The 25,340-nt window shown below is 44.8% G+C and overlaps 1 protein-coding gene and 27 non-coding genes across 28 annotated transcripts; 27 read left to right on the plus strand and 1 right to left on the minus strand.

Moving 5' to 3' along the window:
* The first annotated feature begins 469 nt into the window (after positions 1 to 469).
* trnaq-cug (transfer RNA glutamine (anticodon CUG)) lies at positions 470 to 541 on the plus strand. The gene has a single exon. It is a non-coding gene; the product is annotated as a tRNA-Gln (tRNA).
* Positions 542 to 650: 109 nt separating this feature from the next.
* trnai-aau (transfer RNA isoleucine (anticodon AAU)) lies at positions 651 to 724 on the plus strand. The gene has a single exon. It is a non-coding gene; the product is annotated as a tRNA-Ile (tRNA).
* An 88-nt stretch (positions 725 to 812) lies between these two features.
* trnaf-gaa (transfer RNA phenylalanine (anticodon GAA)) lies at positions 813 to 885 on the plus strand. Its single transcript has one exon. It is a non-coding gene; the product is annotated as a tRNA-Phe (tRNA).
* Positions 886 to 1,647: 762 nt separating this feature from the next.
* Positions 1,648 to 1,719, plus strand: trnaq-uug (transfer RNA glutamine (anticodon UUG)). The gene has a single exon. It is a non-coding gene; the product is annotated as a tRNA-Gln (tRNA).
* Positions 1,720 to 1,828: 109 nt separating this feature from the next.
* trnai-aau (transfer RNA isoleucine (anticodon AAU)) lies at positions 1,829 to 1,902 on the plus strand. Its single transcript has one exon. It is a non-coding gene; the product is annotated as a tRNA-Ile (tRNA).
* Positions 1,903 to 1,990: 88 nt separating this feature from the next.
* trnaf-gaa (transfer RNA phenylalanine (anticodon GAA)) lies at positions 1,991 to 2,063 on the plus strand. Its single transcript has one exon. It is a non-coding gene; the product is annotated as a tRNA-Phe (tRNA).
* Positions 2,064 to 4,124: 2,061 nt separating this feature from the next.
* On the plus strand, positions 4,125 to 4,198 carry trnai-aau (transfer RNA isoleucine (anticodon AAU)). The gene has a single exon. It is a non-coding gene; the product is annotated as a tRNA-Ile (tRNA).
* Positions 4,199 to 4,286: 88 nt separating this feature from the next.
* trnaf-gaa (transfer RNA phenylalanine (anticodon GAA)) lies at positions 4,287 to 4,359 on the plus strand. The gene has a single exon. It is a non-coding gene; the product is annotated as a tRNA-Phe (tRNA).
* A 1,635-nt stretch (positions 4,360 to 5,994) lies between these two features.
* Positions 5,995 to 6,066, plus strand: trnaq-uug (transfer RNA glutamine (anticodon UUG)). Its single transcript has one exon. It is a non-coding gene; the product is annotated as a tRNA-Gln (tRNA).
* Positions 6,067 to 6,317: 251 nt separating this feature from the next.
* On the plus strand, positions 6,318 to 6,390 carry trnaf-gaa (transfer RNA phenylalanine (anticodon GAA)). Its single transcript has one exon. It is a non-coding gene; the product is annotated as a tRNA-Phe (tRNA).
* A 2,063-nt stretch (positions 6,391 to 8,453) lies between these two features.
* On the plus strand, positions 8,454 to 8,527 carry trnai-aau (transfer RNA isoleucine (anticodon AAU)). Its single transcript has one exon. It is a non-coding gene; the product is annotated as a tRNA-Ile (tRNA).
* A 926-nt stretch (positions 8,528 to 9,453) lies between these two features.
* Positions 9,454 to 9,525, plus strand: trnaq-uug (transfer RNA glutamine (anticodon UUG)). The gene has a single exon. It is a non-coding gene; the product is annotated as a tRNA-Gln (tRNA).
* Positions 9,526 to 9,634: 109 nt separating this feature from the next.
* trnai-aau (transfer RNA isoleucine (anticodon AAU)) lies at positions 9,635 to 9,708 on the plus strand. The gene has a single exon. It is a non-coding gene; the product is annotated as a tRNA-Ile (tRNA).
* An 88-nt stretch (positions 9,709 to 9,796) lies between these two features.
* Positions 9,797 to 9,869, plus strand: trnaf-gaa (transfer RNA phenylalanine (anticodon GAA)). The gene has a single exon. It is a non-coding gene; the product is annotated as a tRNA-Phe (tRNA).
* Positions 9,870 to 11,062: 1,193 nt separating this feature from the next.
* trnai-aau (transfer RNA isoleucine (anticodon AAU)) lies at positions 11,063 to 11,136 on the plus strand. The gene has a single exon. It is a non-coding gene; the product is annotated as a tRNA-Ile (tRNA).
* An 88-nt stretch (positions 11,137 to 11,224) lies between these two features.
* On the plus strand, positions 11,225 to 11,297 carry trnaf-gaa (transfer RNA phenylalanine (anticodon GAA)). The gene has a single exon. It is a non-coding gene; the product is annotated as a tRNA-Phe (tRNA).
* Positions 11,298 to 12,934: 1,637 nt separating this feature from the next.
* Positions 12,935 to 13,006, plus strand: trnaq-cug (transfer RNA glutamine (anticodon CUG)). Its single transcript has one exon. It is a non-coding gene; the product is annotated as a tRNA-Gln (tRNA).
* Positions 13,007 to 13,278: 272 nt separating this feature from the next.
* Positions 13,279 to 13,351, plus strand: trnaf-gaa (transfer RNA phenylalanine (anticodon GAA)). Its single transcript has one exon. It is a non-coding gene; the product is annotated as a tRNA-Phe (tRNA).
* Positions 13,352 to 14,710: 1,359 nt separating this feature from the next.
* On the plus strand, positions 14,711 to 14,783 carry trnaf-gaa (transfer RNA phenylalanine (anticodon GAA)). Its single transcript has one exon. It is a non-coding gene; the product is annotated as a tRNA-Phe (tRNA).
* A 766-nt stretch (positions 14,784 to 15,549) lies between these two features.
* trnaq-uug (transfer RNA glutamine (anticodon UUG)) lies at positions 15,550 to 15,621 on the plus strand. The gene has a single exon. It is a non-coding gene; the product is annotated as a tRNA-Gln (tRNA).
* A 109-nt stretch (positions 15,622 to 15,730) lies between these two features.
* Positions 15,731 to 15,804, plus strand: trnai-aau (transfer RNA isoleucine (anticodon AAU)). Its single transcript has one exon. It is a non-coding gene; the product is annotated as a tRNA-Ile (tRNA).
* Positions 15,805 to 15,892: 88 nt separating this feature from the next.
* trnaf-gaa (transfer RNA phenylalanine (anticodon GAA)) lies at positions 15,893 to 15,965 on the plus strand. Its single transcript has one exon. It is a non-coding gene; the product is annotated as a tRNA-Phe (tRNA).
* A 1,632-nt stretch (positions 15,966 to 17,597) lies between these two features.
* Positions 17,598 to 17,669, plus strand: trnaq-cug (transfer RNA glutamine (anticodon CUG)). The gene has a single exon. It is a non-coding gene; the product is annotated as a tRNA-Gln (tRNA).
* Positions 17,670 to 17,778: 109 nt separating this feature from the next.
* trnai-aau (transfer RNA isoleucine (anticodon AAU)) lies at positions 17,779 to 17,852 on the plus strand. The gene has a single exon. It is a non-coding gene; the product is annotated as a tRNA-Ile (tRNA).
* An 88-nt stretch (positions 17,853 to 17,940) lies between these two features.
* trnaf-gaa (transfer RNA phenylalanine (anticodon GAA)) lies at positions 17,941 to 18,013 on the plus strand. The gene has a single exon. It is a non-coding gene; the product is annotated as a tRNA-Phe (tRNA).
* A 1,818-nt stretch (positions 18,014 to 19,831) lies between these two features.
* On the plus strand, positions 19,832 to 19,905 carry trnai-aau (transfer RNA isoleucine (anticodon AAU)). Its single transcript has one exon. It is a non-coding gene; the product is annotated as a tRNA-Ile (tRNA).
* An 88-nt stretch (positions 19,906 to 19,993) lies between these two features.
* Positions 19,994 to 20,066, plus strand: trnaf-gaa (transfer RNA phenylalanine (anticodon GAA)). Its single transcript has one exon. It is a non-coding gene; the product is annotated as a tRNA-Phe (tRNA).
* A 2,049-nt stretch (positions 20,067 to 22,115) lies between these two features.
* LOC130223503 (uncharacterized) lies at positions 22,116 to 23,437 on the minus strand. Its single transcript, XM_056456347.1, has 4 exons — positions 23,307 to 23,437; positions 23,086 to 23,220; positions 22,779 to 22,987; positions 22,116 to 22,558 (listed from the first exon to the last, which is right to left on the minus strand). Exons 1-4 carry the CDS (start codon positions 23,435 to 23,437, stop codon positions 22,116 to 22,118), a joined length of 918 nt encoding a protein of 305 aa, XP_056312322.1.
* Between the last annotated feature and the right edge of the window lie 1,903 nt (positions 23,438 to 25,340).

Genomic DNA, 25,340 nt, shown 5'->3' on the forward strand with positions numbered 1-25,340 from the left:
TAGCAACACCCTAGCAACCGCCTAGCATCACCTTAGCAACTGCATAGCAACCACCTAGCAACACCTCAGCAACCACCTAGCAACACCTTAGCAACCGCCTAGCAACCACCTAGCAACACCTTAGCAACCGCCTAGCAACCACCTAGAAACACCTTAGCAACCGCCTAGCAACCACTTAGAATGACACTAACTCTGGGTTTTCCAGCACACTTAGGGCTTCTGAAGGATTGCAATGATTAGTACTACACAGAACCGACAAAGCTGACGTAAGGAAATTCGCTCTTCTTTTGAAGGCCCTACCTAGTCCTGCTCCAGTAAATGTGTGAGGAGCCCTGCATGCCGAATGACGAGTTACTCAGAAATCAATGCACATTGGCCTTGCCTTGGATGGACCTTCTGCTACTTTCCTGCAAGGCCATTTTTTTAATTCATCATCTTCATGTCGGGCAGCAGCTCTAACTCATCTTAAGGTTCCATGGTGTAATGGTTAGCACTCTGGACTCTGATTCCAGTGATCCGAGTTCAAATCTCGGTGGGACCTGTTTTTATTTTGCCAGCAGCGCACAAAAAAAGTTAAAATAGCATCCTGTTCCCTTGAAGGCCAAAGAATGACACTAACTCTGGGTTTTCCAGCACACTGGAAAGAAAACGGCTGGTTAGCTCAGTTGGTTAGAGCGTGGTGTTAATAATGACAAGGTCATGGGTTCGATACCCGTACTGGCCAAATTTTTACTCTCTTATGCCTCAGATGCACTTAAGGGCTCAGCTTGGTCTCACAGACATCCCTGCTGCAGGAAAGCTGTGTCATGGCAGCCGAAATAGCTCAGTTGGTAGAGCGTTAAACTGAAGATCTAAAGGTCCCTGGTTCGATCCCGGGTTTCGGCAAAGCAATGTTGTTGTTCTGTTTTGGGCACAGGGTCAGTTGAATGAAAGTCACCCAAAAAGCCTGGCCGCTTCACCCTTAAGTCCACCTGCTTCCATTTGACCAAAACGCTATCTTTCTCCCAGGTGGTCACATCGCTTGTGGTGATGATTCCTATGGGCTAATCGACAGCACTCTGCTATATATTTAGTGCTTTGATTTCCCACTGCGGACGCACCATTGAATAAAAGAAAACTGTGACTTGATAGGGCTTCTGAAGGATTGCAATGATTAGTACTGCACAGAACCGGCAAAGCTGACGTAAGGAAATTCGCTCTAAACCCTCCAGGTGCAACCAGCTTTGCAATAAAAGCCAGTTTGAAAGGCATGAAAACACAAGTGGAGAATGCGGGCATCGATCCCGCTACCTCTCACATGCAAAGCGAGCGCTCTACCATTTGAGCTAATTCCCCTTTTCACAAGCCAAGTTGAACATTTTAGACGTGGTCAAAAAAGAAAAAATAAGATCACATCTGTTCTGTGGTGGCTTCTTTGCCCTGCCTGCCATTTAGTCGTCAAATTGCCTAGAATAGCGTGCTTTTCTTTTGAAGGCCCTACCTAGTCCTGCTCCAGTAAATGTGTGAGGAGCCCTGCATGCCGAATGACGAGTTACTCAGAAATCAATGCACATTGGCCTTGCCTTGGATGGACCTTCTGCTACTTTCCTGCAAGGCCATTTTTTTAATTCATCATCTTCATGTCGGGCAACAGCTCTGTATCATTAAGGTTCCATGGTGTAATGGTTAGCACTCTGGACTTTGAATCCAGTGATCCGAGTTCAAATCTCGGTGGGACCTGTTTTTATTTTGCCAGCACCGCACAAAGAAAGTTAAAATAGCATCCTGTTCCCTTGAAGGCCATAGAATGACACTAACTCTGGGTTTTCCAGCACACTGGTAAGAAAACGGCCGTTTAGCTCAGTTGGTTAGAGCGTGGTGCTAATAACGCCAAGGTCGCGGGTTCGATACCCGTACTGGTCAAATTTTTACTCTCTTATGCCTCAGATGCACTTAAGGGCTCAGCTTGGTCTCACAGACATCCCTGCTGCAGGAAAGCTGTGTCATGGTAGCTGAAATAGCTTAGTTGGGAGAGCGTTATACTGAAGATCTAAAGGTCCCTGGTTCGATCCCGGGTTTCGGCAAAGCAATGTTGTTGTTCTGTTTTGGGCACAGGGTCAGGGTCAGTCACCCAAAAAGCCTAGCCGCTTCACCCTTAAGTCCACCTGCTTCCATTTGACCAAAACGCTATCTTTCTCCCAGGTGGTCACATCGCTTCTGGTGATGATTCCTATGGCCTAATCGACAGCACTCTGCTATATATTTAGTGCTTTGATTTCCCACTGCGGACGCGCCATCGAATAAAAGAAAACTGTGACTTGATAGGGCTTCTGAAGGATTGCAATGATTAGTACTATACAGAACCGGCAAAGCTGACGTAAGGAAATTCGCTCTAAACCCTCCAGGTGCAACCAGCTTTGCAATAAAAGCCAGTGTGAAAGGCATGAAAACAGAAGTGGATAATGCGGGCATCGATCCAGCTACCTCTCTCATGCATGCTAAGCGACCGTTCTACCATTTAAGCTAATTACCCTTTTCACAGTCAAAATTGAACATTTTAGACGTGGTCGAAAAAGAAAAAATAATATCACATCTGTTCTGTGGTGGCTTCTTTGCCCTGCCTGCCATTTAGTCGTCAAATTGCCTAGAATGGCGTGCTTTTCTTTTGAAGGCCCTACCTAGTAATGCTCCAGTAAATGTGTGAGGAGCCCTGCATGCCGAATGACGAGTTACTCAGAAATCAAAGCACATTGGCCTTGCCTTGGATGGACCTTCCGCTACTCTACTGCAAGGCCAGTTTTTTAATTCATCATCTTCATCTCGGGCAGCAGCTCTACACCATCTTGAGGTTCCATAATGTAATGGATAGCACTCTGCATCCAGCGATCTAAATTCAAATCTAGATGGGACCTGTTTTTTTTTGCCAGCACCGCACAAAAAAGCTAAAATAGCATTCTATTCCCTTGAAGGCCAGAGAATAACAGTTACTATGGGTTTTCTAGGACCCTCAAGTCCAGCTGCTTCACCCTCAAGTCCACCTGCTTCCATTTGACCAAAACGCTATCTTTCTCCCAGGTGGTCACATCGCTTCTGGTGATGATTCCTATGGGCTAATCGACAGCACTCTGCTATATATTTAGTGCTTTGATTTCCCACTGCGGACGCGCCATTGAATAAAAGAAAACTGTGACTTGATAGGGCTTCTGAAGGATTGCAATGATTAGTACTACACAGAACCGGCAAAGCTGACATAAGAAAATTCGCTCTAAACCCTCCAGGTGCAACCAGCTTTGCAATAAAAGCCACTGTGAAAGGCATGAAAACACAAGTGGAGAATGCAGGCATCGATCCCGCTACCTCTCAAATGCTAAGCGAGCGCTCTACCATTTGAGCTAATTCCCCTTTTCACAAGCCAAATTGAACATTTTAGACGTGGTCAAAAAAGAAAAAATAAGATCACATCTGTTCTGTGGTGGCTTCTTTGCCCTGCCTGCCATTTAGTCGTCAAATTGCCTGGAATGGCCTGCTTTTCTTTTGAAGGCCCTACCTAGTAATGCTCCAGTAAATGTGTGAGGAGCCCTGCATGCCGAATGACGAGTTACTCAGAAATCAATGCACATTGGCCTTGCCTTGGATGGACCTTCCGCTACTTTCCTGCAAGGCCAGTTTTTTAATTCATCATCTTCATCTCGGGCAGCAGCTCTACACCATCTTGAGGTTCCATAATGTAATGGATACCACTCTGCATCCAGCGATCTAAATTCAAATCTAGATGGGACCTGTTTTTTTTTGCCAGCACCGCACAAAAAAGCTAAAATAGCATTCTATTCCCTTGAAGGCCAGAGAATAACAGTTACTATGGGTTTTCTAGGACCATCAAGTCCAGCTGCTTCACCCTCAAGTCCACCTGCTTCAATTTGACCAAAACGCTATCTTTCTCCCAGGTGGTCACATCGCTTCTGGTGATGATTCCTATGGGCTAATCGACAGCACTCTGCTATATATTTAGTGCTTTGATTTCCCACTGCGGACGCGCCATTGAATAAAAGAAAACTGTGACTTGATAGGGCTTCTGAAGGATTGCAATGATTAGTACTGCACAGAACCGGCAAAGCTGACATAAGGAAATTCGCTCTAAAGAAAACGGCCGGTTAGCTCAGTTGGTTAGAGCGTGGTGCTAATAACGCCAAGGTCGCGGGTTCGAGACCCGTACTGGCCAAATTTTTACTCTCTTATGCCTCAGATGCACTTAAGGGCTCAGCTTGGTCTCACAGACATCCCTGCTGCAGGAAAGCGGTGTCATGGCAGCCGAAATAGCTCAGTTGGGAGAGCGTTAGACTGAAGATCTAAAGGTCCCTGGTTCGATCCCGGGTTTCGGCAAAGCAATGTTGTTGTTCTGTTTTGGGCACAGGGTCAGTTGAATGAAAGTCACCCAAAAAGCCTAGCCGCTTCACCCTTAAGTCCACCTGCTTCCATTTGACCAAAACGCTATCTTTCTCCCAGGTGGTCACATCGCTTCTGGTGATGATTCCTATGGCCTAATCGACAGCACTCTGCTATATATTTAGTGCTTTGATTTCCCACTGCGGACGCGCCATTGAATAAAAGAAAACTGTGACTTGATAGGGCTTCTGAAGGATTGCAATGATTAGTACTATACAGAACCAGCAAAGCTGACGTAAGGAAATTCGCTCTAAATGCTCCAGGTGCAACCAGCTTTGCAATAAAAGCCAGTGTGAAAGGCATGAAAACAGAAGTGGATAATGCGGGCATCGATCCAGCTACCTCTCTCATGCATGCTAAGCGACCGTTCTACCATTTAAGCTAATTCCCCTTTTCACAGTCAAAATTGAACATTTTAGACGTGGTCGAAAAAGAAAAAATAATATCACATCTGTTCTGTGGTGGCTTCTTTGCCCTGCCTGCCATTTAGTCGTCAAATTGCCTAGAATGGCGTGCTTTTCTTTTGAAGGCCCTACCTAGTAATGCTCCAGTAAATGTGTGAGGAGCCCTGCATGCCGAATGACGAGTTACTCAGAAATCAATGCAAATTGGCCTTGCCTTGGATGGACCTTCCGCTACTTTCCTGCAAGGCCAGTTTTTTAATTCATCATCTTCATCTCGGGCAGCAGCTCTACACCATCTTGAAGTTCCATAATGTAATGGATAGCACTCTGCATCCAGCGATCTAAATTCAAATCTAGATGGGACCTGTTTTTTTTTGCCAGCACCGCACAAAAAAGCTAAAATAGCATTCTATTCCCTTGAAGGCCAGAGAATAACAGTTACTATGGGTTTTCTAGGACCCTCAAGTCCAGCTGCTTCACCCTCAAGTCCACCTGCTTCCTTTTGACCAAAGTGCTATCTTTCTCCCAGGTGGTCACATCGCTTCTGGTGATGATTCCTATGGGCTAATCGACAGCACTCTGCTATATATTTAGTGCTTTGATTTCCCACTGCGGACGCGCCATTGAATAAAAGTAAACTGTGACTTGATAGGGCTTCTGAAGGATTGCAATGATTAGTACTACACAGAACCGGCAAAGCTGACATAAGGAAATTCGCTCTAAACCCTCCAGGTGCAACCAGCTTTGCAATAAAAGCCACTGTGAAAGGCATGAAAACAGAAGTGGAGAATGCGGGCATCGATCCCGCTTCCTCTCACATGCTAAGCGAGCGCTCTACCATTTGAGCTAATTCCCCTTTTCACAAGCCAAATTGAACATTTTAGATGTGGTCAAAAAAGAAAAAATAAGATCACATCTGTTCTGTGGTGGCTTCTTTGCCCTGCCTGCCATTTAGTCGTCAAATTGCCTAGAATAGCGTGCTTTTTTATTGAAGGCCCTACCTAGTCCTGCTCCAGTAAATGTGTGAGGAGCCCTGCATGCCGAATGACGAGTTACTCAGAAATCAATGCACATTGGCCTTGCCTTGGATGGACCTTCTGCTACTTTCCTGCAAGGCCATTTTTTTAATTCATCATCTTCATGTCGGGCAGCAGCTCTGTATCATTAAGGTTCCATGGTGTAATGGTTAGCACTCTGGACTTTGAATCCAGTGATCCGAGTTCAAATCTCGGTGGGACCTGTTTTTATTTTGCCAGCACCGCACAAAGAAAGTTAAAATAGCATCCTGTTCCCTTGAAGGCCAAAGAATGACACTAACTCTGGGTTTTCCAGCAAACTGGTAAGAAAACGGCCGTTTAGCTCAGTTGGTTAGAGCGTGGTGCTAATAACGCCAAGGTCGCGGGTTCGATGCCTCTCTTATGCCTCAGATGCACTTAAGGGCTCAGCTTGGTCTCACAGACATCCCTGCTGCAGGAAAGCTGTGTCATGGTAGCTGAAATAGCTCAGTTGGGAGAGCGTTATACTGAAGATCTAAAGGTCCCTGGTTCGATCCCGGGTTTCGGCAAAGCAATGTTGTTGTTCTGTTTTGGGCACAGGGTCAGGGTCAGTCACCCAAAAAGCCTAGCCGCTTCACCCTTAAGTCCACCTGCTTCCATTTGACCAAAACGCTATCTTTCTCCCAGGTGGTCACATCGCTTCTGGTGATGATTCCTATGGCCTAATCGACAGCACTCTGCTATATATTTAGTGCTTTGATTTCCCACTGCGGACGCGCCATCGAATAAAAGAAAACTGTGACTTGATAGGGCTTCTGAAGGATTGCAATGATTAGTACTATACAGAACCAGCAAAGCTGACGTAAGGAAATTCGCTCTAAATGCCTCCAGGTGCAACCAGCTTTGCAATAAAAGCCAGTGTGAAAGGCATGAAAACAGAAGTGGATAATGCGGGCATCGATCCAGCTACCTCTCTCATGCATGCTAAGCTGACCGTTCTACCATTTAAGCTAATTCCCCTTTTCACAGTCAAAATTGAACATTTTAGACGTGGTCGAAAAAGAAAAAATAATATCACATCTGTTCTGTGGTGGCTTCTTTGCCCTGCCTGCCATTTAGTCGTCAAATTGCCTAGAATGGCGTGCTTTTCTTTTGAAGGCCCTACCTAGTAATGCTCCAGTAAATGTGTGAGGAGCCCTGCATGCCGAATGACGAGTTACTCAGAAATCAATGCACATTGGCCTTGTCCTTGGATGGACCTTCCGCTACTTTCCTGCAAGGCCAGTTTTTTAATTCATCATCTTCATCTCGGGCAGCAGCTCTACACCATCTTGAGGTTCCATAATGTAATGGATAGCACTCTGCATCCAGCGATCTAAATTCAAATCTAGATGGGACCTGTTTTTTTTGCCAGCACCGCACAAAAAAGCTAAAATAGCATTCTATTCCCTTGAAGGCCAGAGAATAACAGTTACTATGGGTTTTCTAGGACCCTCAAGTCCAGCTGCTTCACCCTCAAGTCCACCTGCTTCCATTTGACCAAAACGCTATCTTTCTCCCAGGTGGTCACATCGCTTCTGGTGATGATTCCTATGGGCTAATCGACAGCACTCTGCTATATATTTAGTGCTTTGATTTCCCACTGCGGACGCTCCATTGAATAAAAGAAAACTGTGACTTGATAGAGCTTCTGAAGGATTGCAATGATTAGTACTACACAGAACCGGCAAAGCTGACATAAGAAAATTCGCTCTAAACCCTCCAGGTGCAACCAGCTTTGCAATAAAAGCCACTGTGAAAGGCATGAAACACAAGTGGAGAATGCAGGCATCGATCCCGCTACCTCTCAAATGCTAAGCGAGCGCTCTACCATTTGAGCTAATTCCCCTTTTCACAAGCCAAATTGAACATTTTAGACGTGGTCAAAAAAGAAAAAATAAGATCACATCTGTTCTGTGGTGGCTTCTTTGCCCTGCCTGCCATTTAGTCGTCAAATTGCCTGGAATGGCCTGCTTTTCTTTTGAAGGCCCTACCTAGTAATGCTCCAGTAAATGTGTGAGGAGCCCTGCATGGCGAATGACGAGTTACTCAGAAATCAATGCACATTGGCCTTGCCTTGGATGGACCTTCCGCTACTTTCCTGCAAGGCCAGTTTTTTAATTCATCATCTTCATCTCGGGCAGCAGCTCTACACCATCTTGAGGTTCCATAATGTAATGGATACCACTCTGCATCCAGCGATCTAAATTCAAATCTAGATGGGACCTGTTTTTTTTTGCCAGCACCGCACAAAAAAGCTAAAATAGCATTCTATTCCCTTGAAGGCCAGAGAATAACAGTTACTATGGGTTTTCTAGGACCATCAAGTCCAGCTGCTTCACCCTCAAGTCCACCTGCTTCAATTTGACCAAAACGCTATCTTTCTCCCAGGTGGTCACATCGCTTCTGGTGATGATTCCTATGGGCTAATCGACAGCACTCTGCTATATATTTAGTGCTTTGATTTCCCAACTGCGGACGCGCCATTGAATAAAAGAAAACTGTGACTTGATAGGGCTTCTGAAGGATTGCAATGATTAGTACTGCACAGAACCGGCAAAGCTGACATAAGGAAATTCGCTCTAAAGAAAACGGCCGGTTAGCTCAGTTGGTTAGAGCGTGGTGCTAATAACGCCAAGGTCGCGGGTTCGAGACCCGTACTGGCCAAATTTTTACTCTCTTATGCCTCAGATGCACTTAAGGGCTAATTCCCCTTTTCAAAGTCAAAATTGAACATTTTAGACGTGGTCGAAAAAGAAAAAATAATAGTTGGTAGAGCGTTAAACTGAAGATCTAAAGGTCCCTGGTTCGATCCCGGGTTTCGGCAAAGCAATGTTGTTGTTCTGTTTTGGGCACAGGGTCAGTTGAATGAAAGTCACCCAAAAAGCCTGGCCGCTTCACCCTTAAGTCCACCTGCTTCCATTTGACCAAAACGCTATCTTTCTCCCAGGTGGTCACATCGCTTCTGGTGATGATTCCTATGGCCTAATTGACAGCACTCTGCTATATATTTAGTGCTTTGATTTCCCACTGCGGACGCGCCATTGAATAAAAGAAAACTGTGACTTGATAGGGCTTCTGAAGGATTGCAATGATTAGTACTATACAGAACCGGCAAAGCTGACGTAAGGAAATTCGCTCTAAACGCTCCAGGTGCAACCAGCTTTGCAATAAAAGCCAGTGTGGAAGGCATGAAAACAGAAGTGGATAATGCGGGCATCGATCCAGCTACCTCTCTCATGCATGCTAAGCGACCGTTCTACCATTTAAGCTAATTCCCCTTTTCAAAGTCAAAATTGAACATTTTAGACGTGGTCGAAAAAGAAAAAATAATATCACATCTGTTCTGTGGTGGCTTCTTTGCCCTGCCTGCCATTTAGTCGTCAAATTGCCTAGAATAGCGTGCTTTTCTATTGAAGGCCCTACCTAGTCCTGCTCCAGTAAATGTGTGAGGAGCCCTGCATGCCGAATGACGAGTTACTCAGAAATCAATGCACATTGGCCTTGCCTTGGATGGACCTTCTGCTACTTTCCTGCAAGGCCATTTTTTTAATTCATCATCTTCATGTCGGGCAACAGCTCTGTATCATTAAGGTTCCATGGTGTAATGGTTAGCACTCTGGGCTTTGAATCCAGTGATCCGAGTTCAAATCTCAGTGGGACCTGTTTTTATTTTGCCAGCACCGCACAAAGAAAGTTAAAATAGCATCCTGTTCCCTTGAAGGCCAAAGAATGACACTAACTCTGGGTTTTCCAGCACACTGGTAAGAAAACGGCCGGTTAGCTCAGTTGGTTAGAGCGTGGTGCTAATAACGCCAAGGTCGCGGGTTCGATACCCGTAATGGCCAAATTTTTACTCTCTTATGCCTCAGATGCACTTAAGGGCTCAGCTTGGTCTCACAGACATCCCTGCTGCAGGAAAGCTGTGTCATGGTAGCCGAAATAGCTCAGTTGGGAGAGCGTTATACTGAAGATCTAAAGGTCCCTGGTTCGATCCCGGGTTTCGGCAAAGCAATGTTGTTGTTCTGTTTTGGGCACAGGGTCAGGGTCAGTCACCCAAAAAGCCTAGCCGCTTCACCCTTAAGTCCACCTGCTTCCATTTGACCAAAACGCTATCTTTCTCCCAGGTGGTCACATCGCTTCTGGTGATGATTCCTATGGCCTAATCGACAGCACTCTGCTATATATTTAGTGCTTTGATTTCCCACTGCGGACGCGCCATCGAATAAAAGAAAACTGTGACTTGATAGGGCTTCTGAAGGATTGCAATGATTAGTACTATACAGAACCGGCAAAGCTGACGTAAGGAAATTCGCTCTAAACCCTCCAGGTGCAACCAGCTTTGCAATAAAAGCCAGTGTGAAAGGCATGAAAACAGAAGTGGATAATGCGGGCATCGATCCAGCTACCTCTCTCATGCATGCTAAGTGACCGTTCTACCATTTAAGCTAATTACCCTTTTCACAGTCAAAATTGAACATTTTAGACGTGGTCGAAAAAGAAAAAATAATATCACATCTGTTCTGTGGTGGCTTCTTTGCCCTGCCTGCCATTTAGTCGTCAAATTGCCTAGAATGGCGTGCTTTTCTTTTGAAGGCCCTACCTAGTAATGCTCCAGTAAATGTGTGAGGAGCCCTGCATGCCGAATGACGAGTTACTCAGAAATCAATGCACATTGGCCTTGCCTTGGATGGACCTTCCGCTACTTTCCTGCAAGGCCAGTTTTTTAATTCATCATCTTCATCTCGGGCAGCAGCTCTACACCATCTTGAGGTTCCATAATGTAATGGATAGCACTCTGCATCCAGCGATCTAAATTCAAATCTAGATGGGACCTGTTTTTTTTTTGCCAGCACCGCACAAAAAAGCTAAAATAGCATTCTATTCCCTTGAAGGCCAGAGAATAACAGTTACTATGGGTTTTCTAGGACCCTCAAGTCCAGCTGCTTCACCCTCAAGTCCACCTGCTTCCATTTGACCAAAACGCTATCTTTCTCCCAGGTGGTCACATCGCTTCTGGTGATGATTCCTATGGGCTAATCGACAGCACTCTGCTATATATTTAGTGCTTTGATTTCCCACTGCGGACGCGCCATTGAATAAAAGAAAACTGTGACTTGATAGGGCTTCTGAAGGATTGCAATGATTAGTACTGCACAGAACCGGCAAAGCTGACATAAGGAAATTCGCTCTAAAGAAAACGGCCGGTTAGCTCAGTTGGTTAGAGCGTGGTGTTAATAACGCCAAGGTCGCGGGTTCGAGACCCGTACTGGCCAAATTTTTACTCTCTTATGCCTCAGATGCACTTAAGGGCTCAGCTTGGTCTCACAGACATCCCTGCTGCAGGAAAGCTGTGTCATGGCAGCCGAAATAGCTCAGTTGGGAGAGCGTTAGACTGAAGATCTAAAGGTCCCTGGTTCGATCCCGGGTTTCGGCAAAGCAATGTTGTTGTTCTGTTTTGGGCACAGGGTCAGTTGAATGAAAGTCACCCAAAAAGCCTAGCCGCTTCACCCTTAAGTCCACCTGCTTCCATTTGACCAAAACGCTATCTTTCTCCCAGGTGGTCACATCGCTTCTGGTGATGATTCCTATGGCCTAATCGACAGCACTCTGCTATATATTTAGTGCTTTGATTTCCCACTGCGGACGCGCCATTGAATAAAAGAAAACTGTGACTTGATAGGGCTTCTGAAGGATTGCAATGATTAGTACTATACAGAACCAGCAAAGCTGACGTAAGGAAATTCGCTCTAAATGCTCCAGGTGCAACCAGCTTTGCAATAAAAGCCAGTGTGAAAGGCATGAAAACAGAAGTGGATAATGCGGGCATCGATCCAGCTACCTCTCTCATGCATGCTAAGCGACCGTTCTACCATTTAAGCTAATTCCCCTTTTCACAGTCAAAATTGAACATTTTAGACGTGGTCGAAAAAGAAAAAATAATATCACATCTGTTCTGTGGTGGCTTCTTTGCCCTGCCTGCCATTTAGTCGTCAAATTGCCTAGAATGGCGTGCTTTTCTTTTGAAGGCCCTACCTAGTAATGCTCCAGTAAATGTGTGAGGAGCCCTGCATGCCGAATGACGAGTTACTCAGAAATCAATGCAAATTGGCCTTGCCTTGGATGGACCTTCCGCTACTTTCCTGCAAGGCCAGTTTTTTAATTCATCATCTTCATCTCGGGCAGCAGCTCTACACCATCTTGAGGTTCCATAATGTAATGGATAGCACTCTGCATCCAGCGATCTAAATTCAAATCTAGATGGGACCTGTTTTTTTTTGCCAGCACCGCACAAAAAAGCTAAAATAGCATTCTATTCCCTTGAAGGCCAGAGAATAACAGTTACTATGGGTTTTCTAGGACCCTCAAGTCCAGCTGCTTCACCCTCAAGTCCACCTGCTTCCTTTTGACCAAAACGCTATCTTTCTCCCAGGTGGTCACATCGCTTCTGGTGATGATTCCTATGGGCTAATCGACAGCACTCTGCTATATATTTAGTGCTTTGATTTCCCACTGCGGACGCGCCATTGAATAAAAGTAAACTGTGACTTGATAGGGCTTCTGAAGGATTGCAATGATTAGTACTACACAGAACCGGCAAAGCTGACATAAGGAAATTCGCTCTAAACCCTCCAGGTGCAACCAGCTTTGCAATAAAAGCCACTGTGAAAGGCATGAAAACAGAAGTGGAGAATGCGGGCATCGATCCCGCTTCCTCTCAGATGCTAAGCGAGCGCTCTACCATTTGAGCTAATTCCCCTTTTCACAAGCCAAATTGAACATTTTAGATGTGGTCAAAAAAGAAAAAATAAGATCACATCTGTTCTGTGGTGGCTTCTTTGCCCTGCCTGCCATTTAGTCGTCAAATTGCCTAGAATAGCGTGCTTTTCTTTTGAAGGCCCTACCTAGTCCTGCTCCAGTAAATGTGTGAGGAGCCCTGCATGCCGAATGACGAGTTACTCAGAAATCAATGCACATTGGCCTTGCCTTGGATGGACCTTCTGCTACTTTCCTGCAAGGCCATTTTTTTAATTCATCATCTTCATGTCGGGCAGCAGCTCTAACTCATCTTAAGGTTCCATGGTGTAATGGTTAGCACTCTGGACTCTGATTCCAGTGATCCGAGTTCAAATCTCGGAGGGACCTGTTTTTATTTTGCCAGCACCGCACAAAAAAAGTTAAAATAGCATCCTGTTCCCTTGAAGGCCAAAGAATGACACTAACTCTGGGTTTTCCAGCACACTGGTAAGAAAACGGCCGTTTAGCTCAGTTGGTTAGAGCGTGGTGCTAATAACGACAAGGATTTTGGGTTTGATACCCATACTGGCCAAATTTTTACTCTCTTATGCCTCAGATGCACTTAAGGGCTCAGCTTGGTCTCACAGACATCCCTGCTGCAGGAAAGCTGTGTCATGGCAGCCGAAATAGCTCAGTTGGGAGAGCGTTAGACTGAAGATCTAAAGGTCCCTGGTTCGATCCCGGGTTTCGGCAAAGCAATGTTGTTGTTCTGTTTTGGGCACAGGGTCAGTTGAATGAAAGTCACCCAAAAAGCCTAGCCGCTTCACCCTTAAGTCCACCTGCTTCCATTTGACCAAAACGCTATCTTTCTCCCAGGTGGTCACATCGCTTCTGGTGATGATTCCTATGGCCTAATCGACAGCACTCTGCTATATATTTAGTGCTTTGATTTCCCACTGCGGACGCGCCATTGAATAAAAGAAAACTGTGACTTGATAGGGCTTCTGAAGGATTGCAATGATTAGTACTATACAGAACCAGCAAAGCTGACGTAAGGAAATTCGCTCTAAATGCTCCAGGTGCAACCAGCTTTGCAATAAAAGCCAGTGTGAAAGGCATGAAAACAGAAAGGGATAATGCGGGCATCGATCCAGCTACCTCTCTCATGCATGCTAAGCGACCGTTCTACCATTTAAGCTAATTCCCCTTTTCACAGTCAAAATTGAACATTTTAGACGTGGTCGAAAAAGAAAAAAATAATATCACATCTGTTCTGTGGTGGCTTCTTTGCCCTGCCTGCCATTTAGTCGTCAAATTGCCTAGAATGGCGTGCTTTTCTTTTGAAGGCCCTACCTAGTAATGCTCCAGTAAATGTGTGAGGAGCCCTGCATGCCGAATGACGAGTTACTCAGAAATCAATGCACATTGGCCTTGCCTTGGATGGACCTTCCGCTACTTTCCTGCAAGGCCAGTTTTTTAATTCATCATCTTCATCTCGGGCAGCAGCTCTACACCATCTTGAGGTTCCATAATGTAATGGATAGCACTCTGCATCCAGCGATCTAAATTCAAATCTAGATGGGACCTGTTTTTTTTGCCAGCACCGCACAAAAAAGCTAAAATAGCATTCTATTCCCTTGAAGGCCAGAGAATAACAGTTACTATGGGTTTTCTAGGACCCTCAAGTCCAGCTGCTTCACCCTCAAGTCCACCTGCTTCAATTTGACCAAAACGCTATCTTTCTCCCAGGTGGTCACATCGCTTCTGGTGATGATTCCTATGGGCTAATCGACAGCACTCTGCTATATATTTAGTGCTTTGATTTCCCACTGCGGACGCGCCATTGAATAAAAGAAAACTGTGACTTGATAGGGCTTCTGAAGGATTGCAATGATTAGTACTGCACAGAACCGGCAAAGCTGACATAAGGAAATTCGCTCTAAAGAAAACGGCCGTTTAGCTCAGTTGGTTAGAGCGTGGTGCTAATAATGACAAGGTCGTGGGTTCGATACCCGTACTGGCCAAATTTTTACTCTCTTATGCCTCAGATGCACTTAAGGGCTCAGCTTGGTCTCACAGACATCCCTGCTGCAGGAAAGCTGTGTCATGGCAGCCGAAATAGCTCAGTTGGTAGAGCGTTAAACTGAAGATCTAAAGGTCCCTGGTTCGATCCCGGGTTTCGGCAAAGCAATGTTGTTGTTCTGTTTTGGGCACAGGGTCAGTTGAATGAAAGTCACCCAAAAAGCCTGGCCGCTTCACCCTTAAGTCCACCTGCTTCCATTTGACCAAAACGCTATCTTTCTCCCAGGTGGTCACATCGCTTCTGGTGATGATTCCTATGGCCTAATTGACAGCACTCTGCTATATATTTAGTGCTTTGATTTCCCACTGCGGACGCGCCATTGAATAAAAGAAAACTGTGACTTGATAGGGCTTCTGAAGGATTGCAATGATTAGTACTATACAGAACCGGCAAAGCTGACGTAAGGAAATTCGCTCTAAACGCTCCAGGTGCAACCAGCTTTGCAATAAAAGCCAGTGTGGAAGGCATGAAAACAGAAGTGGATAATGCGGGCATCGATCCAGCTACCTCTCTCATGCATGCTAAGCGACCGTTCTACCATTTAAGCTAATTCCCCTTTTCAAAGTCAAAATTGAACATTTTAGACGTGGTCGAAAAAGAAAAAATAATATCACATCTGTTCTGTGGTGGCTTCTTTGCCCTGCCTGCCATTTAGTCGTCAAATTGCCTAGAATAGCGTACTTTTCTATTGAAGGCCCTACCTAGTCCTGCTCCAGTAAATGTGTGAGGAGCCCTGCATGCCGAATGACGAGTTACTCAGAAATCAATGCACATTGGCCTTGCCTTGGATGGACCTTCTGCTACTTTCCTGCAAGGCCATTTTTTTAATTCATCATCTTCATGTCGGGCAACAGCTCTGTATCATTAAGGTTCCATGGTGTAATGGTTAGCACTCTGGGCTTTGAATCCAGTGATCCGAGTTCAAATCTCGGTGGGACCTGTTTTTATTTTGCCAGCACCGCACAAAGAAAGTTAAAATAGCATCCTGTTCCCTTGAAGGCCAAAGAATGACACTAACTCTGGGTTTTCCAGCACACTGGTAAGAAAACGGCCGGTTAGCTCAGTTGGTTAGAGCGTGGTGCTAATAACGCCAAGGTCGCGGGTTCGATACCCGTAATGGCCAAATTTTTACTCTCTTATGCCTCAGATGCACTTAAGGGCTCAGCTTGGTCTCACAGACATCCCTGCTGCAGGAAAGCTGTGTCATGGTAGCCGAAATAGCTCAGTTGGGAGAGCGTTATACTGAAGATCTAAAGGTACCTGGTTCGATCCCGGGTTTCGGCAAAGCAATGTTGTTGTTCTGTTTTGGGCACAGGGTCAGGGTCAGTCACCCAAAAAGCCTAGCCGCTTCACCCTTAAGTCCACCTGCTTCCATTTGACCAAAACGCTATCTTTCTCCCAGGTGGTCACATCGCTTCTGGTGATGATTCCTATGGCCTAATCGACAGCACTCTGCTATATATTTAGTGCTTTGATTTCCCACTGCGGACGCGCCATCGAATAAAAGAAAACTGTGACTTGATAGGGCTTCTGAAGGATTGCAATGATTAGTACTATACAGAACCGGCAAAGCTGACGTAAGGAAATTCGCTCTAAACCCTCCAGGTGCAACCAGCTTTGCAATAAAAGCCAGTGTGAAAGGCATGAAAACAGAAGTGGATAATGCGGGCATCGATCCAGCTACCTCTCTCATGCATGCTAAGCGACCGTTCTACCATTTAAGCTAATTCCCCTTTTCACAGTCAAAATTGAACATTTTAGACGTGGTCGAAAAAGAAAAAATAATATCACATCTGTTCTGTGGTGGCTTCTTTGCCCTGCCTGCCATTTAGTCGTCAAATTGCCTGGAATGGCCTGCTTTTCTTTTGAAGGCCCTACCTAGTAATGCTCCAGTAAATGTGTGAGGAGCCCTGCATGCCGAATGACGAGTTACTCAGAAATCAATGCACATTGGCCTTGCCTTGGATGGACCTTCCGCTACTTTCCTGCAAGGCCAGTTTTTAATTCATCATCTTCATCTCGGGCAGCAGCTCTACACCATCTTGAGGTTCCATAATGTAATGGATAGCACTCTGCATCCAGCGATCTAAATTCAAATCTAGATGGGACCTGTTTTTTTTTTGCCAGCACCGCACAAAAAAACTAAAATAGCATTCTATTCCCTTGAAGGCCAGAGAATAACAGTTACTATGGGGTTTCTAGGACCCTCAAGTCCAGCTGCTTCACCCTCAAGTCCACCTGCTTCCATTTGACCAAAACGCTATCTTTCTCCCAGGTGGTCACATCGCTTCTGGTGATGATTCCTATGGGCTAATCGACAGCACTCTGCTATATATTTAGTGCTTTGATTTCCCACTGCGGACGCGCCATTGAATAAAAGAAAACTGTGACTTGATAGGGCTTCTGAAGGATTGCAATGATTAGTACTACACAGAACCGGCAAAGCTGACGTAAGGAAATTCGCTCTAAACCCTCCAGGTGCAACCAGCTTTGCAATAAAAGCCACTGTGAAAGGCATGAAAACACAAGTGGAGAATGCAGGCATCGATCCCGCTTCCTCTCACATGCTAAGCGAGCGCTCTACCATTTAAGCTAATTCCCCTTTTCACAAGCCAAATTGAACATTTTAGACGTGGTCAAAAAAGATAAAATAAGATCACATCTGTTCTGTGGTGGCTTCTTTGCCCTGCCTGCCATTTAGTCGTCAAATTGCCTAGAATAGCGTGCTTTTCTTTTGAAGGCCCTACCTAGTCCTGCTCCAGTAAATGTGTGAGGAGCCCTGCATGCCGAATGACGAGTTACTCAGAAATCAATGCACATTGGCCTTGCCTTGGATGGACCTTCTGCTACTTTCCTGCAAGGCCATTTTTTTAATTCATCATCTTCATGTCGGGCAGCAGCTCTATATCATCTTAAGGTTCCATGGTGTAATGGTTAGCACTCTGGACTCTGAATCCAGTGATTCGAGTTCAAATCTCGGTGGGACCTGTTTTTATTTTGCCAGCAGCGCACAAAAAAAGTTAAAATAGCATCCTGTTCCCTTGAAGGCCAAAGAATGACACTAACTCTGGGTTTTCCAGCACACTGGAAAGAAAACGGCCGGTTAGCTCAGTTGGTTAGAGCGTGGTGCTAATAACGCCAAGGTCGCGGGTTCGATACCCGTACTCGCCAAATTTTTACTCTCTTATGCCTCAGATGCACTTAAGGGCTCAGCTTGGTCTCACAGACATCCCTGCTGCAGGAAAGCTGTGTCATGGCAGCCGAAATAGTTCAGTTGGGCGAGCGTTAGACTGAAGATCTAAAGGTCCCTGGTTCGATCCCGGGTTTCGGCAAAGCAATGTTGTTGTTCTGTTTTGGGCACAGGGTCAGTTGAATGAAAGTCACCCAAAAAGCCTGGCCGCTTCACCCTTAAGTCCACCTGCTTCCATTTGACCAAAACGCTATCTTTCTCCCAGGTGGTCACATCGCTTCTGGTGATGATTCCTATGGCTTAATTGACAGCACTCTGCTATATATTTAGTGCTTTGATTTCCCACTGCGGACGTGCCATTGAATAAAAGAAAACTGTGACTTGATAGGGCTTCTGAAGAATTGCAATGATTAGTACTATATAGAACCGGCAAAGCTGACGTAAGGAAATTCGCTCTAAACGCTCCAGGTGCAACCAGCTTTGCAATAAAAGCCAGTGGGAAAGGCATGAAAACAGAAGTGGATAATGCGGGCATCGATCCAGCTACCTCTCTCATGCATGCTAAGCGACCGTTCTACCATTTAAGCTAATTCCCCTTTTCAAAGTCAAAATTTAACATTTTAGACGTGGTCGAAAAAGAAAAAATAATATCACATCTGTTCTGTGGTGGCTTCTTTGCCCTGCCTGCCATTTAGTCGTCAAATTGCCTAGAATGGCGTGCTTTTCTTTTGAAAGCCCTACCTAGTAATGCTCCAGTAAATGTGTGAGGAGCCCTGCATGCCGAATGACGAGTTACTCAGAAATCAATGCACATTGGCCTTGCCTTGGATGGACCTTCCGCTACTTTCCTGCAAGGCCAGTTTTTTAATTCATCATCTTCATCTCGGGCAGCAGCTCTACACCATCTTGAGGTTCCATAATGTAATGGATAGCACTCTGCATCCAGCGATCTAAATTCAAATCTAGATGGGACCTGTTTTTTTTTGCCAGCACAGCACAAAAAAGCTAAAATAGCATTCTATTCCCTTGAAGGCCAGAGAATAACAGTTACTATGGGTTTTCTAGGACCTTCAAGTCCAGCTGCTTCACCCTCAAGTCCACCTGCTTCCATTTGACCAAAACGCTATCTTTCTCCCAGGTGGTCACATCGCTTGTGGTGATGATTCCTATGGGCTAATCGACAGCACTCTGCTATATATTTAGTGCTTTGATTTCCCACTGCGGACGCGCCATTGAATAAAAGAAAACTGTGACTTGATAGGGCTTCTGAAGGATTGCAATGATTAGTACTACACAGAACCGGCAAAGCTGACGTAAGGAAATTCGCTCTAAACCCTCCAGGTGCAACCAGCTTTGCAATAAAAGCCACTGTGAAAGGCATGAAAACACAAGTGGAGAATGCTGGCATCGATCCCGCTACCTCTCACATGCTAAGCGAGCGCTCTACCATTTGAGCTAATTCCCCTTTTCACAAGCCAAATTGAACATTTTAGACGTGGTCAAAAAAGAAAAAATAAGATCACATCTGTTCTGTGGTGGCTTCTTTGCCCTGCCTGCCATTTAGTCGTCAAATTGCCTAGAATAGCGTGCTTTTCTTTTGAAGGCTCTACCTAGTCCTGCTCCAGTAAATGTGTGAGGAGCCCTGCATGCCGAATGACGAGTTACTCAGAAATCAATGCACATTGGCCTTGCCTTGGATGGACCTTCTGCTAGTTTCCTGCAAGGCCATTTTTTTAATTCATCATCTTCATGTCGGGCAGCAGCTCTATGTCATCTTAAGGTTCCATGGTGTAATGGTTAGCTGTCTGGACTCTGAATCCAGTGATCCGAGGTCAAATCTCGGTGGGACCTGTTTTTCTTTTGCCAGCACCGCACAAAAAAAGTTAAAATAGCATCCTGTTCCCTTGAAGGCCAAAGAATGACACTAACTCTGGGTTTTCCAGCACACTGGTATTAAAACGGCCGGTTAGCTCAGTTGGTTAGAGCGTGGTGCTAATAATGACAAGGTCGCGGGTTCGATACCCGTACTGGCCAAATTTTTACTCTCTTATGCCTCAGATGCACTTAAGGGCTCAGCTTGGTCTCACAGACATCCCTGCTGCAGGAAAGCTGTGTCATGGCAGCCGAAATAGCTCAGTTGGGAGAGCGTTAGACTGAAGATCTAAAGGTCCCTGATTCGATCCCGGGTTTCGGCAAAGCAATGTTGTTGTTCTGTTTTGGGCACAGGGTCAGTTGAATGAAAGTCACCCAAAAAGCCTAGCCGCTTCACCCTTAAGTCCACCTGCTTCCATTTGACCAAAACGCTATCTTTCTCCCAGGTGGTCACATCGCTTGTGGTGATGATTCCTATGGGCTAATCGACAGCACTCTGCTATATATTTAGTGCTTTGATTTCCCACTGCGGACGCGCCATTGAATAAAAGAAAACTGTGACTTGATAGGGCTTCTGAAGGATTGCAATGATTAGTACTACACAGAACCGGCAAAGCTGACGTAAGGAAATTCGCTCTAAACCCTCCAGGTGCAACCAGCTTTGCAATAAAAGCCAGTGTGAAAGGCATGAAAACAGAAGTGGAGAATGCGGGCATCGATCCCACTAGCTCTCGCTTGCGCCTGCAGCATCCCGTCTACAGAGCCAAAGTAAGCCCAAAGTAAGCCCACATAAGCCAATCACGTCTCACCTCGGTGGCTTACTTTTGACCAATCGCGTTTGTCTTTGTGCTGACGTCATTTCGACCAATCGCGTTTCACTTCAGTGGCTTACTTTTGACCAATCGCATTTCTTTTTGCTGTGACGTATTTTTGACCAATCGCGTTTTTCCTTGATGGCTTACTTTTGACCAATCACACAACACTTTTATTATAATCGTCATCTTTGAATCAGGTAAGCCAGATGTAACACTACTTTATTATTAGTTTATTATACTGTGTGTATTTCTGTTAAGTGATAAGTTACAATCGACAGCAAGGTAACGTTATAGCAGATGTTTTCTACATAACTTGTAAAACGGTAATGTTTCCCATGATAAATACAGAGCAAAATGTCGCTAGTGATCAGAAAAGGTGGAATCATCGCCATTTGGTCAAATGATTAAACAAAATGTTCTGATATTTGTTTAGAATAATAATGCCCCCATTCGACCTAGCAATATTGGGCCCTATTATCGCTTTTTATATACTCTAAAAAGTTAACGTTAAAATTCCCAGGTACATAGTTTTAAAATTACATTCCAGATTCAATACTATTATTGCATTTATCTCTTTATTTAAATCTTGCCAATAGGTGTGTATAATATTACAATCCCAAACTATGTGGAAATGATCTGCCAATACATTTCCACATTTTCTCCAGCATTCACCATTTATTGATCTCTAGTTTGAAAGTATTTTATTTCAGGTGTTATAAAGAACCTGATTACATTTTTCCAAATAAATTCCCTTCATGAATCTGAATTAATTGTGACCATCTGTGTTTTTCAAATAGTTAACCATTCCTCATTTGTTATTATTATATTGGCTTCCCTTTCCCATTTCTGCTTTATATACATTGGTGAGTGTTGGGGAACAATAGTCTGTTACGAAGGGGGAAGAAAGGGAGAGGAAAACAGAGAAGAAAAGGAGGAAAAAAAGAGAAAGAAGAGAAGAAAAAGGGGCGGAAGAGGAAAATATTTTTTATTTAGTTTTTAATAATTTATTTGTACTATTGATATTTGATCAATACTACATATTTTATTAGCTTTTTTAATTTTTTTTATATATTTGCTTTTAAGTACATTTCTGCTAAGTATAGAGAAACTACAAACTAGTTTCTTTATTGAAACATTATTTTCTGGACTATTTCATTTTGTGCCTATTTAATTTTTTGAATTATACTATAGCAAAACACAACCAACTAAAGAAACAAGCAGAGAAACAGTTAAAATGACCAAACATTTATTTAAAATTAGTCATAGCCAATTATTTACATTTACAATATAATAGCTCAACAGCAGTGCAAACAAGTGCAAAAGAAGAGAAAAAACACACACATAAATAAAGCAATTTACATAAATAAATGATTCTTGGAATAAATAAAAATAATACAAAATGTGCAAATAAATTAAACAAAAATAAATAACAACACAAAATGAAATAAGCAAAGATATTTTCAATTGTAAAATAAATGATAAAAACAAATAAATTAGAAATTTACAAAACAAAAGACCCCTGAAAATATTTAAATGTCAATATTAAAAATAAACACTTCAGGAAGTGCCAGTGGAAACAGCAGAGGAGGTGGCAGTCAGAGTGGTGGAGGCTGGAGGGTGGATGGAGGAGGTCGCAGCCAGGTCGGTGAAGGCTGGAGGATGGATAGAGGAGGTAGTTGCCAGGGCGGTGGAGGCTGGAGGATGGATGGAGGAGTTAGTTTCCAGGGCGGTGGAGGCAGCAGGGTGGATGGAAGAGACAGCAGCTTGGGTCGTGGCAATGGGCTGAGAGGAGGGCAGGAAGTGAGAGGAGATGGAGAAGTTTGGGTCATTGGAGAGACTTGGCACAGTTATATCATATACTTCGTCCTCCCCGAAGCCCTCATCTTCTTCCCCACCTTCATCCACATCCTCCAACATTTCCTCTGTCTCCTCTGAGTCTGGGTTTAATGCCATGGGCTGTCCAGTCTGACTCAGGAGGTAGTCAACACCAAGCAGCTCTCCTACAAATGGAGAACAAAAAGACACAGACATATATGACTTATCATATTTAAAGCATTACATAATAATACTACAAAGACTTTCAATAATATCTAGACTTCTGTATTTGCCACTCACCGCATGGTTGGCTTTGGTGATGCAAATAATAAAAAAATACAAATAAATAACAATGAACACCCCCAAACCAAAAGTATTATGCACATAGTTAAGTGTAGGACATACCGGTGTATTGGGCAGGAGGCCTGAATGTTGGTATAAAAGCCCGACCAAACACCTTCAGGCTGTTGGTGTTGACAGAGTGGGCCATATCCCCGGAGTATGTGAGAAGGGATGCTGGCTTGCTGGTCACAGCCGCAGTCCCTCGATCCTGGTTCCACCTGTTCAGGCCTTCCAGGAGGGATAGTTGAAAATTTAGTGCATTGGCACTGGTTCTTAGCAGAAAAAAGCTAATTAATAAAAAGGCACACTTTTCTACATTTTAAAAATTATTTAAAAGTTCACACATGTGAGATACCAACCTGGAATGAACCTGTTCAGGTGGCAGTGAAAAGACTCCTGGGACGTGGACCCTCTAGCACACCGATATTTTGTCAGGATGACCCCAGACTTTGTGGTGGTGCCTACCTCTGTATAGAGTGGCACTCCAGGCACATCCTGGATGCATCTGACAGGAGGGTTTTGAACACGCTAGACCTCATCCATTAAGGGCACACATTAAGGTCCCTCCCATTTGCTCCCCTGAGTTCCTGCAGCAGCCTCTCAATAAGGCATATGGTGTCTTCCTCGCCACGTGTCCTCCTGCGGCAGTAACGGCTAAGATCCTTTTTGGTGATGCTTCTGTCCACCATGTCATCACTTATAGATGGCACACCCTCCTGCATCAGCTGTTTTTTTTTAGCCTTCCGCAACTCGCTGAGATCTCCTGCATCTCACTCAAAGATCCAGGCGGACAGGCGTCCAATAAAGGTGGGGTATAGGGAATGGGCATCAGTGGTGCAGCCCACAGCCAGCTGCCTCATAAAATGCCAGATCACCCACACCCTTATGTTATCACCCACCCACAGCCTTATGTGAAGATCTGGCCATTCTCCAAACCTATTCTGCAACTTACTGGTCGCTCCCTCATTTATGCAGCAGCCACAGTCCACATAGAGCAGCATTGGGGGTGGAACAGCTGCCTGGGGGTACTGCTCCATGACACCAGCCACCATTCTGTCCAGCCCTGGCAACTCTTGCACTGTCAGGACACTAGTCAGAATCTATCCAATCTCATTGCTAATGGAGGTCAACCAGAGCGTTTTCCCCCCTCCATGACCAGCCAGCTTCTTTGTGATCTGGAATTTATAAATGTAGCAAAGCATTTATGTTCGAATTTTATCACAGCCAACAATAATAATATAGCAATATTATAGAATTTAAAAACATTCAAGCCTAACACAGAGTCAGTGATGCATTACCTGTTTGGTCGAATCCATCTTTAATATAGTCCCAAAGATGGATGTGATGCTGGCCTTAATGTGGTCTAGCCTGGAGAGGATGTCCCTGCCATACACTGAGAGTAGCCAACGACTGGTGGGGATGTCGATGGGCTCTGGAGGCTTCTGGCAGGCCACGGGAAAAAGGCTGGGTCGATCAACAAAGTCAGCACACTCTCCAAGATAGTGTGCCAACCTCTTCAGCCATTCCTCCCCATGGTTTTCTCTCAGCTGCTTCACCAGTCGAGCCGGACTGTTGCCCAATGTCCTGTCCCGAAGCAACCTAATGACAAGGATGTCACAGGCATACCTGAAATGCGCATTGTCGCTGTAATTAATTGCAGGTAATTATTGGAGGGTCAGTGGTTTGGGTCTACATAACTACCACATTTTCTACTCTGCTATACTTACTTGCGGGTCAGAATCAGTCTGAACATTTTCTGGTGTGGCAGGTCAAGTTGGTCGCGGACAATCTGACTTGTTGACAGATAGTTCAGAGAACACACAGTGCACCTGAGTGTCTCAGTCAACATCAGGTAGTATCTGTCAATGTCCAGGACCTTTCGAGCCCTCTTGTGGACACCATAACCTGTCAGATTCTTGCCACAAGTTGGGCAGGAGAACCTCACCTTCCACAGGTCGTAGGGCATCCACACCATTAACCGGTGGGTGCAGAACCTGTCAGGTGTTGGTGTCTGGTGGTAAATAAGAGCTGGACCAGGGGACTCATACCACAGCTGTAAATCTGGCCGCAGCTTGCCAGAGTGAAATATGGTGTGGGCAATCCATCTCTGGACAGGGATGGTTTTGCTCAGTTCACCTGGCAACTGGAATAAAAAAAATTGTCCAAAAGAGGCACTGGACAACAAACTGCTGCTAAATCCTGATGTCAACATGTAATGCTAGACAGCACGTGGCCCAGGATAATTGCCCGGTGTATGTGTTAGCAGTTGCAAGGCAGCGAAAGCCTTCATTCGTCCCTGGGTGGGCTCAAACAACTAACCTTTTGGTTAACAGCCGAACGTGCTAACCGATTGTGCCACAGAGACTCAGCTTAGTCATACCAACTGTGGTAGAAACGCTGAACTTTGTCTCAAAAGGTATGCTCGATGAATCCAAATGAAAGCTGCCGAAAGAGAGAGAGAAAGGTAACAGAAATGCCCAACGTGGGGCTCGAATCCACAACCCTGACATTAAGAGTCTCATGCTCTACCGACTGAGCTAGCCAGGCTTCTGATACTTTCATTCTAGTCACTGTTTTAATCATTACCTGTGTAAAGATTGATGCTGTGTTTTAGTCAACTGGAAT

This window comes from Danio aesculapii, chromosome 4, assembly GCF_903798145.1.
Source record: "Danio aesculapii chromosome 4, fDanAes4.1, whole genome shotgun sequence".
Classification (NCBI taxonomy): Eukaryota; Metazoa; Chordata; class Actinopteri; order Cypriniformes; family Danionidae; genus Danio; species Danio aesculapii.

Bases quoted from the DNA above. Each gene is read 5' to 3' on its own strand.
- LOC130223503 (XM_056456347.1), bottom strand. From the start codon at position 23,437: ATGCAGGAGGGTGTGCCATCTATAAGTGATGACATGGTGGACAGAAGC. The intron at 22,988-23,085 runs GTTCATTCCAGG...TTTTCTGCTAAG, and splicing joins TTTCACTGCCACCTGAACAG to AACCAGTGCCAATGCACTAA. The intron at 22,559-22,778 runs GTATGTCCTACA...CTCCATTTGTAG, and splicing joins GCCTCCTGCCCAATACACCG to GAGAGCTGCTTGGTGTTGAC.